Source organism: Pseudopipra pipra, chromosome 3 (genome assembly GCF_036250125.1).
Source record: "Pseudopipra pipra isolate bDixPip1 chromosome 3, bDixPip1.hap1, whole genome shotgun sequence".
Taxonomy (NCBI): domain Eukaryota; kingdom Metazoa; phylum Chordata; class Aves; order Passeriformes; family Pipridae; genus Pseudopipra; species Pseudopipra pipra.
Window position 1 is genome coordinate 76296711 of NC_087551.1, and position 18567 is coordinate 76315277.

Here is an 18567-nt window from a genome sequence, read left to right on the forward strand (position 1 = left end):
CGTCTCAATGTCCAGTTTGACATTTCCTATATCTGATCTTCAGTAGTGCCAAAAAAGTCACAAGTCCTCCCAAAACTAATATATGTGGATGTTCACACTGCTGAAGATGACAAGCACCAGCAGTGCATGAGCCTTCAAAGATCATGATGAATTTTGTTCATTTAGTTTCTAGCAGCTCTTACCAAGAATAAAAAATAATTCAACCTCCCACTCCCAAATCCCAAACAGCTAACCATCAGAATTCCTTGCTTTACCCCCAAGCCTTTTTTTTTCCCACAGAAATAGGAGAGAAAAATATGTAATAAATGCACCATATATTTAAGACATTTCTCACTGACTTCAAGATTTCACCTTGAAGACATCACCTTTAAATGCAGAAGAGATCATTGTAGGCCCAGTTTCTAAGTGTTCACAACTACAGATACTTGCCAGGTTCTCAAAATCCTGAAGGGTTTGAAGGGCCTCTCTCCTTTATTCCCCTTTAAAAACAACAGAATCAAGCGAAGTGACACTCTGAGGAGAAGTACCTGGGGTTCCTGGTGGACAACAACATGTCCATGAGCCAGCAATGTGCCCTTTTGGCCAAGAAGGCCAATGGTATCCCAGGGTGCATTAAGAAAAGCATTGCCAGCAGGTCAAGGGAAGTGATCCTGCCCCTCTACTCAGCCCTGGTGAGGCCACATCTGGAGTGCTGTGTCCAGTTGTAGGCTTCTCAGTACAAGAGATGTGGAGCTATGGGAGCAAGTCCAGTGCAGGGCTACAAAGGTGATTAGAGGACCTGAGCATCTCTCTTAGGAGAACAGACTGAGAGAGTTGGGCCTGTTCAGCCTCAAGAAGAGATGACTGAGAGGGCTCCTCAACATTGTACCTAAAGATGGATGGAGCCAGGCTCTTCTAAGTGGTCACAAGCAATAAGACAAGAGACACTGGGTAGAAACTGATGCACAGGAAGTTCCACCTGAATATGAGGAAGAGCTTTACTGTGCAGGTGACTGTGCACTGGAAGAGGTTGCCCAGAGAGGTTGTGGAGTCTCCCTCACTGCAGATATTCAAGAACTGTCTGGATGCAATCCCGTGCCATGTGCTCTAGGATGACTCTGCTTGAGCAAGGACATTACACCACATGGCCCACTGTGGTCCCTTCCAGCCTGACCCATTTTGGGATTCTGTGACACTCTAACAGTTGAAGGGCATTTAAAGATGGGACATAGCTCAGTTACTTCAAAATACTGTATTTCTGCAGTTAATCTATCAAGAGTGTCTGCTTTTAAAAATTAACTACAGCTTACTGAAGAAGTTTTTAGTCAATGATTATTCCATGCAATATTAGAAAAATCAGTCCTTTTCAAATACAGATTTTAATAAGAAACATTGCTAAAACATTCAAATTTCAAAGATTTCAACCACATCTAAAAGCAAAACCCTATCAACAGCTTATGAAAGGTTACACATACCTAATGTTGTTTGGTTTCCCCCACCCCAAGATATTACACACACACACACACACACACTCTGATCATTTTTGCTACTCGTTCTACTCCTTCTCAAGAAGTTACTTTCTCTGTTCAAGTTTTGGTCCAGGGCTGAATGGTGCTATATGAGTTCAGAATTTGATTAGGACTTTCTACCAATGGTGTATAATACACATGCAAGTTAAGAGTCACAACCGTATCTAGGCTATCAAATAATTTCAAGTATTTAGTTACAGTAAACCTTCAATATCAGTTTCTGGGGGCCCTTGACATCACCATTGCATACAAATACTCCCTGCATACTTCAGTCCTCCATGAAGATGGTAATGCTGCAAGTATGAGTAAAAATATTGAGAGGCAGGCAAAACCAAAACACAAGCACATAAGAACACTGATTTGGGGCCTGGCATACATTAGGCCTGTCCCCCTAGCTTTCTGTATGTCCACAACGTGCCATCTCAAGTCAGCGGGAATTCCAATCTCAATGAGTGTTGGGGACTGAACATACCTGAGGTTACTACAATACTTTCCCCATGATAAACAGGTGTGCTGAGATGCTATGTAAATTCAAGGCCCTTTACATATATAATTAGAACAGATGTGGCTTACTGTAAACAAGGAGAAAACACTTAAATGGAATTTAGAAAAAAATTCCACTGTATAGCTTTCACAACAAAGGTCAAAGTGTTTACAAGTCCAGTCAATATGTTACTACCCCTCTAATCCAGAGGATACAATAGCTCCCATAAAAATTACCTTAGAGACAATACCACATGTTACCAGCTCAGTTCCCACTGAACCACAAATAAATTTCCTGATTTAAGTCACTTAGGATCCAGTGCTATACCTATGCAGCTAGACACACTCTATGGTAGAAATCACAGACTCTGTAAAACTCTGTTTAACAGATGGCAAATTTAGCAACAACTTCCTCCAAATTAATAAACAGATGTTTAGACTAGATTACACAGTAACACAGGTGAATGAAGGTACAGACATTTCTCAGTTTGAAATAACACACTTGCAGGAGAACTGATGGTTAAAAAGTTGTTGATACCACTAATCTTTAGGTTTGGATCTTTAATTTTTAGAATTAGTGAGATGAATGAGGACAATTTATAACCTTCAAAGCTCTGATGACATATTGCCTGAAGATTCAGTAAGTCATTACAGCATGTATATGTTTATATTCATTCTAGATTCAAGGCCTATTCAATACCCTGGACAAAAATGGAGTTTTTGTTCTAAATAGAGTTAGTCTACGTCACCATTCTGATGCAAAATGCTGGTTTCCTGGCAAATTCTACTCATGCAGTCATGCAAGCAACACACCATAAATGATGGAATGTGCTAGAATGCTTTTTGATTTACTGCTGCTAAGAGATCTACTGGAAAACATCAACAACCTGACACAGAACTTGTTTCCTTTGTTGCGCTGCCCTACAAACTTAAATGGTTCATTGAAAAATGCTTCTCTATTAAGTACCGAAATAATACTTAACAGTAGCTAAAAGTGTTAAATTTGGGTTTAAAATAATTTGGGCTTAGGTAATTTTCATGACTACCATAATACTAGCTGAATATGTTGTGAGCAGTTCACATAGATGGATCAAACAGTAATGACTAAGCCATCAGAAAAATATAACACATAGTGGGTGGGCAAGGAATCAACTGCCAAATACACAGGTTCACATCAAGTCCAGACTTCTTTTGCCTTTAATTAGAGATGGTCTACAAAAAAGACTAAAATGCAAATACTGTGTAACTGGAGAATGTATCAACTTGGATCCTTATGACTTCAATCCATCTTCACTATTAAAAAACAAAGTTTTGAAATTGAATTATTAAATTGACTGTAAAATGAAAATAAAATTTACAAGATCTTTTTAAAGTCTTTTAAAGATGGAGTAGACTGAGTCATTCACTATTTTCCTTAGTTTAATACTTCAGGGGCTAAGTTGCCTCTGAGATTTCATCAAATAATACATTTTCTTACTCATTTTCTTAAGAAAGATTCTGCTCCTGCATTTCAAACTTGAAATTTACCTTTGAGAACATAATAGTAGTGTACCTAAAAATACAAAGTAGAGAGGAGTTAAAATAGACTTACTTCATAATTATGAATGAAAATAAACCCAAAACAGTTCTATTTTGGCTAAGCCAGTACAGAGGAAAGAAAAGACAATTAACTCTCTACCACAGTGACACTTCTGAGATAAAATCAAACTGTAACTCACTTCAAGCCCAGTGTTCTCTTCATGTTCATAGGTTACACATGATTTATAGTCACCATTTTGTACTTAGCATTCTGGCTTTTCCCATATTGGTAAATACTTTATAACCAAAGCATGTTCATGTTTCAGAAATACCTTTGCTAAAACAGCTAAACATAACTCAAAGTGCTTTAGATCAAAGCAAATTCAAATAAAATGTCCCTCTGCCTCTTTACAGGAGGTAAGGAGAAAAAAAAAAAACAACAAAAAACTGTATATCTGGTGCCTGTATTTCTGTTCTTTCACATTAGAGCTGTTAAGTCTCCTCTTTCAGGTCACGTCTTCCACATAAAAGTGCTAAACTAATGCCGCTTAATGACAAATTAATGTCCATGAATAAAAAATACACCTCTAATAGCATAGAGTAATTTGCCATTACAATATCATCATTGGACATGCCCCTGGTTTAATACGATGTATTTAATTCATAACTTAATGAGTGATATATAAAAAGAGAGAGATGAACCCTGCAATTACATTTATGTGAGTCTGTCACCTTATTTGTAAAACCTTAGAGTCATTTACATTCAAATTAGAACAAATGAGTGATTTCACAAAGTGCAGTGATAAATGACCATTGCTGCACAAGACAGAACTGTATTTCCTGTGGAAACATTAACAGTTTCCTATTATTTGTTAAAAATTACAATGCATATTGCCCAGTGTTGTGTGAATAATGACTTTTTTACTGATTAGGTCAGAAGACTAATATGGAGTAAAAATAAATAATTTTTCTTTTCATTTTTTTCTGATTTTAGCTTGAATTTATCTGCTCAAACTGTTATGGACTCACACTGCCACCTGCTGTCCAGTCCCGGGGAGGGGGCCCTGACTGTCTCATTTCAAGTCAGTTCAGCCATTCTGTCTTCTGGGTGCCGTCTCTTGCAATCAACAAAATTTTCCTCCCAGACTGCTAACTGGGCATGTCACCGAGAATAGCAGCAGATAAGGGTAGCTGCACTACCCATTTACAAATACTTCCATTTTTGGGGTTCATGCATCTGAACTGCCTCAATTAATTAGGAGAATTTAAAGCTAAAGACATTGGAGACCAGGAGGCACAAGGAGAACATAAAACATTAGTATCGATCAGATGGCAATAAAACCAAAGAAGAATTTTGTACACTAAGCATTCTGGGATTCATCAGCCTCTGTTTACAGCTATATAAAAATACTGGAAAGATTCCAGAAGCAGAAGCCTTTCAGGGGCTGTTGGACAGAAGGGTCAGGTAGGGAGGCCACACTGGCTAGAAAGACAACATGAGAAGGGCAGGGAGGGAAACTATGAAGCCAAACAGTTTCTGTGTTCCTATTTAAAATACACACCAAAGCTGCTCTCCCTTCCTGATGGAATCTGCAAAGAGAAGGCAGATATAGCAGTAACAGCCTCTTCTCAACTTGTGACCCCTCCTGCAAGTTTGCTGCAGAGGACTGGCAATGTGTATCCATACAACTCGCCAGCCAGTTCAGGAGCTTTAATCTTGCCAGCAATAGTTAACCTAGACATTCCAGCATAATTTTTTTACACATCCATCAGCAGCTTCAATTCACATTGTAGCTAAATAGCAGCAAGTGGGTTACAGTAAGAACAGGATTCAAAGTGACTAGGTATAGTCACTTTGGTATATTTTTACTTTCCTCACTGACACCAACTGAAAAATGGAGAAAACCACTGCCATTTTTTTATTCAGTCCCATTCGAAGCTGGAATCTTAGTGCATTCAAATTTCATACATCTGTATCTCTGTAATGTAACAGTATGTTAAAGAGAGTGCAGAGAAAAATTACCGAAGTTATTTTTGAGCTTTTCACAAGAACTTTCCTAATGACTGTCAATAGCTCAATGACAACAGCTGACAAAACATGCTCCTTCAAAAAACAGCAGGCTAGCATAGCAACAAATGGTTGCACAGCACTTAAAACCAGCAAAATGCAAGGCAATGTTATTTCTGTCTACTTTGTATTCTTAGCACTGGAAGGTCACTCCACCATAGGATAAAGTTGGTAGACTCAAGCTTAATGGTAGTGACTAATTCTGGGGGATTGTCGGGTGTGCAGAGTGTGCATGCATGTACTTAGATTAAAAACTCTATATTAAGTTAAAAAAAGGCAAGCCTGGTTGCTAGATGACCTTTAGATTTTTTTTTCCAGCAGTTTAATTTGCTCTATATGAAAAACCCAGAAGCTAAAATCCCAGCTGAGCTGGGGTTTCTAGCAATACAAAGGTGATGCTCTCAATCTCTGGTGTACAAATTAATTAATCTCCAAAGGAGTGTATCTTAGTGAAAGTTGGGATTGTGTCATTGGCACTGTTCCAAATGGAGAAATTGTGTTTAAGAAAAATAAGTAACTTTGAAGCTCTGGCCTCACCACGCATATAAACCATGCGCACTCCTCCTTTTAATTCCACAGGCAGATTCATTTGTAGCTTCTTCCTTGTAAAAACAGTAACATATTTCACTCTACAACACATTCAAATAGTTTAAAATTAGAAGAAGAAAAGATCCAGATCATTAGGCACTCCATACAACATGAAAAAAAATTGTTTTATAATACCAAATTGACCATTACAGTACTAGGTTAAAAATCAAATGCCCCTACCCAAGACAATTTGCCTACTTCAAATATTACCAGGAATTACTCCAGGAGGCCTTATTCTATCATTTGTGTGTTGATTAATCTAAGTTTTGCATTCCAGGCCTGATCCTGTCCACTGTCTGCTTTTGTATGGAAGAATCCAGAGCAGTACAATACAGACCCAAGAAAATACCAGTTGACTGCTGTTGTCCAGTGCTGTGTTTCTTCAGGATCATTGTAATCACTCACCTAAAGAGCTAAAATGCTCTTTTCAGCTTAAATTAGCTCTCTTTAAAGATGCTGTGACTGACATCAGTAGCAAGCAAGCAGATATACCTATAGCGGAGTTCTGTCTACTATAATGAAGTTTCTAAAAGGTAACCAACACCATTTACCATTTAGCAGGGAACATTAATGCACTTAAAACTAATGGGAACACTGGCATCAAACTTTCAAGTTCACTTGACACAAAAACATTTATGATCCCAATAACAATTCTTACCAGTCAAAGTAGCTCTAGTAGTAATCAGGATCACAGCTCATGTCTACTATACCCAGTGCTCCTAGCTATTGTGGGAATAGGAAATCCTTTCCAACACTGAGTACAAGGACAGTCAGCTAATGCCACATCTAATAAGGTGTTATTGAAACTATGCAACGGTCCAACCAATAAACTCAAAATAAATGATACCTCAGATTCTGTCCAGTACATAAATTTAACTTGTTCTTCACAAACGGTGCCTGATCTCGCAGCAGAAAGTTAATGGGATAAATGCCAACTAACATCATGCCATGTGCCACCTCTCAGAAATGAGTATTTTGCTTAGGATAGTTCTGCAACTTCTTAACCCCTCACAACCATCCTCTTATTACCTTGAATGTAACTCAGGAAGTACCTCGAACTCCACTGAAAAAATAATGCTGGACTTTGGAAAATACAGAAAAATCACTTAGCTTTAAGATTTCAAATATGGACAGTCCAATGTCCCAGATCCCTGAATACTAGTGGTAATCAAACTCTAGTTTAAAAACCAATTACTTCCTGCACAATACTGAGTTGATGTTGATCAGTAGAAGGAAATTCCATTAAAAACTTGTATTCTCAATAGCATTCCCTCTTTATTAATACTCTTTGCTTGTTGAAATAACTTGCAGTTTGTGGCTCTCTTTGGTACTGAATACACAAAACAGTTGAGGAAAAAGACAAAACTTCTTAGATCTACAATCAGTTATATAACTCAGACTTATTTATGAAACAAACACTTCTATGTTCTGAATAAATGATTTAACATGTTTATTCTCTTGTATAAGAATAAAGTTGTCATATATCCTTCAGAAAAACATTTACAAACTCTAAAGTGCAAAATAGGTCATCAACAACACACCACCTAATATCGTGTTCTCCACAGCTCCATTTAAGAAGTCCACTCTCAGATGTACCACATATTCAATGCCTTCAGCTAAGCTTTCTCTTGCCTTCTCCAACATTATAGGACAAATACAGTCCACTGGAACTCGACAGACTAAAACTTTCAAAAGGTAAAGAAGATATTCAGATAACCTGTTCCCATTAAATTTCCAAGTCTGGCTGTTGGCTGCACCATTCTGCGTTAGCCTCCTTTGAAAGATCTCAGACAAAACTGACAATCAACCTGAGCTGGAGGAGGAACTCAGAAAATAAGAATCTTGGAGAGCTGGATGTGCTCTCTGCAAGCAAATGCTGTGTGCTTGATCACAGACCTTAGTGCAATTCAAGGTACACAAAGTTCAAGTCTTTAGCTTAAGCTTTCACACACCTACATAACACCAACACAGCTCAGAAAAATCACATTGCCTTACCGTTTGTTCAGCTTGAAACAGATGTGTGAGCTTACAAGCCTTGTTTCAATGTTTAATGTACCTGAGAATTATGCAGATGACATAAGATTCATGAATATGCATGTGTCTCAAATAAAATACATCAGCATGCTTTGAAAGAGTCCCTCTCTACAAATGAAACTAAAAACAAAACCCCCAAACAGCAGAGGTTGTGGAGTAATCATAATTCAAGATATGACTGAGGTGGGGGGAGAAGTCTGCACAACACAAAGCTGGAATTAAGACCTCAAGTAGGGAATATTTGGACATTTTTCTTGTTTGCAAATACAGAAAATATGAACAATAGCTATTTTAAAATAAAAATTAGTAAATTATCAATCCAAAATGAGCATGAGTTTCAAATGAGAATATCAAATCAACATTAGATGCTACAGAACATTTGATAATGAGAAGTTTATAGATGATAAAATGCATTTAATAAACTATAAGTGTTGTCAGAAATCTCCACCGCATCACGCTATCATAAATGTCTTAGACATTGATATTATCTAATTGAGGGTGGGGAGAAAGAATGTTCCTTTCCTTTTTTCTGTTGTTCCTTTGATTGAGAATTCTTAAAAAAATTGCCATAAATGCAACTCAAGCAATTTGTAACAGAAACCTTTTTGGGATTCATCAACAAATTAAAGTCTTCTAAGCCGTTTGGTCTATGACAAAGAGGATCTCTCTTATAGTCAAAATAACATCTTGTTTATTTTGAGACAACCGAGAGGAAATTCCTTAAAGACCAGTGAATATGCAGCGTTGGCTGCAAAATTAATGTGTGCCCAGTGCACTACAAATAATTTTTGACAATTAGACACTTTGACAATCATCTTAGATAAATCAGATCAGATGTGTATGGGTGATGCCAATTGCATTTGTAGCAAAAAAATCCTCCTTATTGAAATCCATGGAACCATTACAGGCCCCAGATAAAAGTATCAAGAAAAGATGAAACTGTTCAAGACAGTTCCAATAAAATGACAAGCTGGAACATCTACAGAGAGAGGAGAGCTGGAACGAGTGTTAACAATAAAAGCAGCACTCATATGGGAAAAGCCTGGTCTAATCCAAACATTTAAAGACAATCCTAACAAGTTAAAACTCTGTGTCATCGTTACACAACATTAAATGACAGCTAGATCCCACATACTGTATTTCCTGAATTTATGCTAAACTAAGCTAAGTTCAGGATATCTGAACAACTCCAAACAGCAAGAAAGAAAATCACTAGCATTGGAAATAAAGAACTCTAGCACACTCAAATTCATCAGAAAGAAGAGAAAGGGCAAGCACTAATCTCTTTCCAGCATCTGTATCACAGCATGTGGGGTGACAAGCACCCCAGTTATCAACTGCAGCAAGGGTAAGTGGCTTTAAAGAAGACTTCCTTAACTACTTTGATTTTATTTTCAGATAGTACTAAAATAAAGCAAGAAACATTTTTTAAAGTCACTCAATAACATGTAGAAAAAACAGGTACTTGATATAATTAGTTTGGACCCTGAAAGATATCACAGTCTTAATGTGCAGTACCTTCTTGGCCTCTGTTAAAAAGGCTTACACAATCACTCAGGGCTGATTACTTGTATGGACTGCAACACTACAGAACAAAAAAGACAGGTAAATTCAAACTATGATCTAATCAGACTGGAAATCTGTCTACGTATATGCCTTGTTGAGGTGAACCAGGTTAAAAAATACCAGAAAAAGAGTAAAATACAGCCTAGAATCCAATATGATATAAGCTATAGCCATCCCACAGATGTTCATGCAGTTTCAAAACCTTACAACGAGATCCTGATTAAAAAATAGTCTAAAGAAATAGCACTGCTCTCTGTCTTCCAACACACATACTCCTCCTTTTTCCCTGCCTCTCATCCCCTACCTTATTCCCTACCTCCATTACTAAAAATCCAGACACTGAGCCCCACTTCCTCCTAATTTTTACACCAGTGTAGCTCCAGTTATTCTACCCTGGCGTACTACTGAGAGTACAACAGTGCTATTTCACATCTTTTACACATCTTACAGCAACTGCAGACGACAGAGTTGTGGTTTCTATGACTCATGAAGGACATGGTTCTCTTCTAAATTATAGAAGGAGAAAAAACATGCAAATAAATACGCATGAGACAAACTGCATCTAAAGACATAAGAGAAACAGAAAAAGTATTAGCAGGAGAGGAATTAAAACACTTCTGCTTCTTTTGCAAGTTATCATTTTATGGTTGGACTTGATCTTAAAGGTCTTTTTCAACATACAGGATTCTACGATTGTCATCTCCAGAGAATTTTTCCGGATCTGTTAATTATAGAATAATTTAGAAGCAATGTTTATTCACTCCAGAGTGGTTTTCTTGTGGAGGTAGTGTAATTTTGGGATTGATTTGTTTTGTTTTGTTTTGGGAGATTTTTAATTCATTATGAATCTCTTCCTAAGTAGCTGACTATGGCTTGCACATCAAGGATGAGACCCAAAGCACTGCTAATCGTACAGTTGTCCGCCTTTCCCCTGCAGTGGCCTCAGGATTAAAAGTATTAAGATGGTGCTGAGGGAAGAGCTACAAATATCAGAAACTTTGTAGTTAGCACAAGGATTTATGCTAAGCATATACCTGCTCTTCTCCTACAGTTCTCTCATGTCCCCATCTCACCAGCACAATACCCAGCTTCTTCCCTACTTTTCAATATTTTCCCTAGATTCTTTGCTGCAATATTCTCTTTGGTTCAATTTCTGACAAACACAGAACCACATTAGCAGCAGAGGCATACTGCCACTGACTGATTTGTTAGGGGGCCATTAAATACAGGGTATAATGTTAGATTTGTATCTTCTTTTTCATTACAGTAACTCCTTCCTGTGCCTGCCTGACAACTGGTAGGTTTTGTGGCTTACTTAGCATCTCACAGTTCTTATTTCTCCAACCAACCACCTTTCCCATTACAATTTGTGTCTATTTTCTCAGAAAAATTAAATCCCTCCTTACATTCCTGAAAAAAAAAATGAATTGCATAAGTCTACCAGCTCCTCTAACATTCTAATCAATTTATAATGTACAAATTAATACTGTCTTATTATCTGAACACACATTTTGAAGGGTTTTGTAAGGCTAACACTTCTCCATAAGACACAGAGCCTTCAAGTACATCCTGAAGTTCTTACCATGAGATCCTGCCTGCCCCCAGTACTCAGTAGCTCAGCGTGCTGCCAAACACACTCAGACTGTTCAAAGGCAGTTACGCTGTTGGAAGGCAAGTTCATACTAAGAGGACTGTGCTGATGTGCATTTCCATGCCCACCTGTTGCCCAGAAGCAGCTAACACAACCTATTTCAGAAACCATACTGAAAAATTACCAAGAAAAGTAAACAGTTCTGTAGAATTGCTATTGCTATTTTATTTTTATAAGGTTTTTCATAGTTACACATCAAAGTTGTGTTCTTGCTATAAGCCATCACAGAAAATTAGTTTACTGCACTCAAATTTTTTGTTTGATAAAGATATCAGCATTATGGGCATGAGGCCAGTTGAGAATAAGGGGCCATTATAATAAGCCTTATCCCTTCAGAGGTAGTAGTGCCCTGGGATACATATCAAAATCTGTTGTGAACACTTATGCATCTGAATTCTTCATAATATTCATGATCCCCAAAGGGAAATACCTAGCATTTGGTAAACTGAGGCAGAAGAAAGCATTCTTGCTTTCAGGAATGAAATGGACAAAATGTATGGAAGGAGAAAGCATCTCCCACAAACTGAAACCCAAATTACACTCAAAAATCCTGAAATCCAGTTTTTGCCATTTAGGTTACACCAGGCATTGTACTAATACTCTCTTAACGAAATTAGACTTTTAACAAAAGTGTACCAAACAGAAATGGCTGTTTAGGATGAGAAGCCTCACCTCAATGAGATAGTGAGAACATAAACTGAGAAGCTCCAGCAGCTGCAAATGACTCCCAGCTGCCAGGACGTCCTGTATCACCCCTGGTTCCAAGAGGATCTGTAAAGAAGAAAATGGAAGGTTTGTCATCTGGAACTCAGAGTACTTGTAGAAAACAGTAAGGGCTTTTGTTATTTCAGACATTTGAGTCAACACAAAGAACAGAAAGAGTACAATTAAGCATATAGAGAAGTCTTTGCAGGATGGGGACAGTGTCTAAAGTTCATCTGAATTGCCCAAAGGATTTCTAAGCTTTTTTTTTTTTTCCCTGTGACAGTCCATAAGCCACATTACCCTCTAAATATTTTGAAACTAAATGCATGCTGTTTATTTAAGAGGGAGACTTTTCAAAATAACAGAACCTCCTTTTGTTATCTACATACTTGGATGCATCCATATATACTGATGAATCAGGCCAACAGAACTGACTCAGAAGTCCCCACTATTAATATTATTCATGCGTATTAAAAATATACAGACTAGGAACACCCTTCCTATTCTGCATGGTACCACATTATAATTTTCCTAACCACTGTCTTCATTTTACAGAGCAGGGCTCTGAAAGCACAGTGAGCATGCTGCTGGGGAAGTGCCGGAAAGGCCTTAGAAACCAAGACTGATTATTCAGTCAGTTGCTCACATGAATCTCCTACTCATTTCAATTAAAATCATGTAGAGGCAGCAGTAAGGATAACTGGACCACAGCTGCTAGACTGCTGTCTTGGGGTCAGCTTGTTAGAGCATCCCTTTTGGGAAACAAAAAAGTCTTTGGGAATAAAGACACTGGTCAACTTCTTATTAGCAATCACACTATAAACTACATAAACTAAAATTATTTAAGTAGTGCAATATCCAACAAAAATCAGAAATCCATAAGAAAAATTAATTTTTCAAAGATGCTCGCTTTATTCAGTTTTATCCTTGTATTTCCTCTGGCAACTTTGGTTTCACACCACATGAGGTCAGTGTCTCACTGCTCCACAGGGAAGTAAAGCTTTTTTTCAGATCCTTTTTCTTCTGCCCACATGATTCAGTTTTATCTCACAGCATCAACTGTATACCTCAAATACAGCAGAATAAGGAAGAAGGCAAACAAAAGGAAAGACACTCATCTGCATCTTTTGTAGTTTAACTATTTTTGAGGGAAAATGAAAAATGTGTATGCATTTCTTCAAGCAAAACCACAAAATATCTCCAATACAATGGATATATAAGGAGAGAAGGGGCCTGATCCTTGTTTATACCGAAAAATCCTTGTTTATAGCAAGAACTCATGTATACTGAGTTCTGGGAGTATATGACATGCTTAAAGCTTGTGCAAATCATCATATATATATTAATACTAGGTTTTAATTGAACATTATATGTCATTTACATACTATACAAAAGTTCTTCATCAAGCCAGAAAGACATGTAAGGATCTTAATGTAAATGAGAATCAGCCCCAGCACCATCCAGGTTTTTGGTTGGTGCTACTGAGGTTGCTTAGCATGATGAGAAAAATATGGAAAAATAGAACAGATTTCAGTCACAAAAATATCTCCAACAGGTATGGATATTGAAAAAAAAAAAAGAAGCAGCACTGTCAAGTATGTTCAAGTGAGAACTCAAGGTCAGACTGACAAAACAAGCTGGTACAGATCTTGCAGTGTATGTTATTCAGACATGAGCTACACTGAGAAAGTTGCCATCTGATGGTGCATTACTTACTAAGTGCCAGCCACCAGTTTTGCATTGTTAAAGACACAATATGAAGAGAATCAGAACCCCAAGCACATTAGTACCTTGTAGGTGTAGACAAACTATATTTAACTCTGATAGTGTTAATGTATTTTAAAGCTACAGCAATCCGTTTATAAATAATACTGGTAGCACTTTGAGATGAGAAGTAGGACAAGAGACAAGGAGGGTGTCTGGCTACTGTCTAGAGGTGATTTGCACAAACTCAGTAACAAAAGTGTATTTCAAGATGGCAGACATATTTCTTACATGCTCTTCCATTTCTTACAGCTTTCCTATACCATGCAAGATTTATTGTGCTGAGAAAACATATTCATCTTTGAGTTTCCCAAGGTAATTGAGGAAAGTCTAGTTTATCTCTTCAAAAAACTTTGCCATAAATGGAACTACCTCAACTTCTATTCAACACTCACTTGGGGATATGCAAAAATACTAGTTCATCTATGCTAAACATTCACCAGAAGCAAACTGCATGCTGGGGAAATCCACAAGAAACAGAAAACAATAAAAAGGAAGAAAATATTGCAAACCTTCCTTCTACTGAAACTGGGGTGATTCAAAATTATTCTACACCTCCCAGCTTCTATACACTAATAAAATGACTTGATTTTTATTAATTACCAGCATAGTTGTTTATATGTTATTCGGGCCATCCATATTAACATAAATGAATATTAACATAAATGCAGTTAAATACCACCACATGCACACCACAAGTACATACAGTAAGGAAATATGTAATTTCATGTCAGAAAATTCTAGGAAGTAAATGATATGGAATTTAACATAGAAAACAAGAAAAAATATCTAAGATTCCTGCCCCTTTGATGAAAAGAAAATTCCTTCTTGACTTCACTTGCAGTGATCAGCATTTAAAACGAGACAGGTATCTAACAAAAGTATCACTTGTTTTTGCCTGATGGAGATCTTTCTGTGTGCTTGAGAGCAATCAAACCCCTTAACTTTTCTTTTAAAGTAATTTAGACTGCATTTCACTCTCAACCAGACAGCACTTTTGCCTGTCTCCCTGTTCATTCATGCTTCAGTTGAATTCTAAGCTCCTTGCACATTGACAAATTCTGCTTCAAAAAAGTGAGTTGGGAAAGAATGTTCTAGTTCCCTGCAGGCAACAGTCCAAAGCCCTGGTATGTAATGTTTGGTAGCACTCGTTACAAAATCCAGATGTCTCATTAGCCAATACCAGAAGGAATCACAACCAGCATCCTCTGATATATGTTATAATATTTTTCCAGAAAACTAAATGAAAATTTGTGTTAAATGCACACCATATACATCGTAAAATCATAGAATATTTCAAGTTGGAAGATCATCTAGTCCTATGCCTCTGCTCCATGTTTCTCCTAAACCACATGACTAAGAGTGGCACTCCTTGTACTCTGACAAGCTTGGGGCCATGACCACTTCCCTGGGGAGCCTGTTCCAGTGATCTACCACCCTTTCAGTGAAGAACCTTTTCCTAATGTCCAGCCTGATCTTTCCCTGACATAGCTTCATACCACTATGAAGTAAATACCACTATTAGAAGTAAACAGGATTTGAATAAGCAAGACTCCAAGCAAATTCACTATTTTTTGGCGAAGGTGTTTCATTACTTTAATCACTTTCAGCTCTAGAAAGGCTGTCTTGTCCCTAGCTTAATTTCTGTCCACAGCAAATAACATGGAACATTTAACTTTCTGTAAAATAAACTTCATAAAGTGAGTTAATTAAGCTTTGTATTATTCTAAGCCTTCTGGGCAATCTGTAGCTGAACTGTGACCCTAACGCCTAGCAGCTATAACCTAGTGCTATGCACAGAAACGAGATTATCCTCCTGATATAAGTGAAAAAGGAAACGCCCCTATCTAAGTATCAAATTTTTACCTTTGGCTTTGAAATTGCACTGAAAAAGGATGTTAAGTATTTACAGTAAGACAGAGACCTGTTGTATTCAGGTATCCACGACTTTGGCATTCTGTCCCCAGTAGTAAAGAAGGATAGTTGAAGTCACTTTTGCGAGGGACAGAAGGTGGTTTAACTGATTCATTTCACTCAAAAGGCAGCCAGTGGAACTGCTAAGCACAGGATACTGAAGGCCACTTACCCAAGAAAATCAACCATCACAATACACCTTTGCAACACACCTCCATCCACAAGAGAGATAGAGAGGATTAACACAATAAGAGGTGCTAAGATATTGAGAGCTATTTTCCCCGATCTTAACTAAAAATGGTAGGTGAAATACTTGTTGATCACTAGAAAAACTGTCAATATCAAATGAAGGGAGGAATTGATGAGAAATGAAAGCCAAGATTTTATAAAGGAATCAAAGCAATTATCAGGAGAAATTGTTGTACTTGAAAACATTTATTTGTACTATTTGTTTACCATGTGAGAAGATCTTTCATTCTTTCATGTTTTGGTCTTTTTGGTTTTTTTTGTTAAAGAAATAACTAATGAAAGTACAATTTCACAAAGAAGCTGTAAGCTTTGACAATTCAGAATAATTTTATAACTTTATGACAACAATTTAATTTCTATTAATACAGAAACAAAATATCATAGTTTAGGAAAAAAAACCCAAAACAATCAAAAAGAAAAGAGACCAGCCAGTTAGGAAAAGAGCAAAACTTGGCATTACGCCCTAATAAAGCTACTGGTTTGCTGTGCTGTCTTTGGAAAGTAATTTTCTCCCAAAATAATTTCCTGTTTATGATGCAGCAAAGTAAGGACAGTGATTACTTGCTTTTATAACGTGTTTTGAGGTCCTTAAATAAAATTCCATCTAAATGCAAAATATTTCCATTACCATAGATTAAAGACATATGATAAAACATAGTTACCAAGAAGAAAGATCCAAGTCTGGAGCATTTCAGTATGCATAGGACTCCAACTGTGCGTTTGTATTTTTGTTGAATTAGGATCATCCACTGTAAATTAAAGCCAGTGCTCTTGTGACTTGCCAGCCAACTGCACTGGCCTATTTGGGGGCTATCCCATTCCTCCAAATAAGATTGTGTCTCTTGCTAACAGAAGGGTTAAAATAAAAAAAAAAATAGTCAAAAAGAAAAGAACAATGCCCATGACTCTCTAACACAGTGGTTAAGACTCTTAGTTGGACAGAAAGAATTGTGAGCTCCAAACTGCACCAAGAACTGCTTCTCTATATTAATAATCTAAAATATATAGTTCCTATATTGGATTGTACTTCATGTATCTCCCTTCCAATGCAAATCTAACACTTGGAAAAGGCAGGGCAAGTAATCTACTCACTGAGGCTCTGGCCTGGTCTTATTGCTGCCAGCTGTGAAGCAGAAGAGGGAATGACCTTAAAGCCCTTTTATGAAGAAAGGATATGGCAACTACAACAGGAAAGTTGTAGCCTATCAATCAATTTTGATTATGGAATTATATGGTAAAATGCCTATGGTCAAGATGAAACATATTTAAGACTTTTTTTTACCAAAGATTTCATTATTAGAGGATTACTGAGAACCTATATGCATAAAACAAAATAGAATTCTGCTGCCATTCCTTTCATTAGTTTTACTTATTTGAACACCAGATTTCTTTCTTTGTGATGATTAAGGACCATAGTAATGGATTAACTCAGTTGGAATTATGGTATTATTTGTATTTGAGTTTTAAAACTCTTTTCTTCTGAACGATCAGGTTTCCCTTACAAACAAAATATTTCCAACAGTAATTATGATAAGGCACTGTCTGCCTAAGTAGACAGGAAGACCAAGTTTTTATTTTAAGTCCACAGGCATATTTAGAATTAACAAATTAGAGGCAAGGATGACAGAGTTTAATTTCAGATTTTAGTGTTATCCTAAAAATTAAATTTCTTAATTTTGATAACTTTCAAAAACTGCAGGCCATTGTGCAATATTAAATATTTCCACCAGATGTCTCCAATATATTATTTTTCACAGAAAGCTGCATTCAATTTGATGTGTAGCATCTCAAACGTAAGTTCAGCATATTAAAGAAATAAAGAGAAGAAAGCTGCAACTAATTACTTATCTTCTTAGACATAGACACTTAAGGAATTCCACAGCGTTACCTAGAGAAACATCCATTTTTTTTGACCAACATTTTGGCCAAATAAAAAAAAGAAATTAAATAGAGTTCATGGGTTTCACTTTTAAGAGGTATTTCAGATCATGTCTTGATACCTACATTTTCAGAGCAATATAAGATTGTATTTGGCATGAGTGAGTTTTGGGTTACTAACCAATATTTTATTTTTTAAATCAGAAATAGTTTGCAAACCAAACCAATGATGAGTGTCTTCAAAACTCTCTCTCTGATGTAAGCATCCAGTAATCCAGTTTATTAATAGCCTTTGTGGATTACTCCCACTCACTACCTTGAAATGCTCACCCAGATTTTGTCAGCCTGAGTCAGTACATAAGCAATGCTCAAGACATAGAAACCCAGTGCCAGAAGAGAATTTCAAGGCCTAAAGCAAAAAAGCAATACTGCTAATTCTCAGACCCACATTATCACTTGAGTTATGCTTCAAAGGCACCTTTATAAGAAAACTCCTGCAGAATACTTCTCTTTTCTCTATTCATCAAAGTAGCGCTTGGTGTACCTGAGAGACAGGACAGAGCAAACTTCACCTTGTAATCAATTATCTGTATGAGCAACTGCACATACATGCACATCTATATTTAACTTAAGAACCCCAT

The 18567-nt window shown here is 37.0% G+C and overlaps 1 protein-coding gene across 7 annotated transcripts in view; it reads right to left on the reverse strand.

The window, feature by feature from the left end:
• Positions 1 to 18567, reverse strand: part of KLHL32 (kelch like family member 32) — a 123836-nt gene that overhangs the window by 49158 nt on the left and 56111 nt on the right. For all 7 annotated transcript variants that reach the window (XR_010429342.1, XM_064649917.1, XM_064649924.1 and 4 more), the window contains one exon: positions 12089 to 12187. Coding sequence is in view for 6 of the 7 variants with exons in the window: in XM_064649917.1 (XP_064505987.1) it covers positions 12089 to 12187 (99 nt within the window). In the remaining variant the exon portion in view is untranslated. The remainder of the gene's footprint in view (positions 1 to 12088; positions 12188 to 18567) is intronic.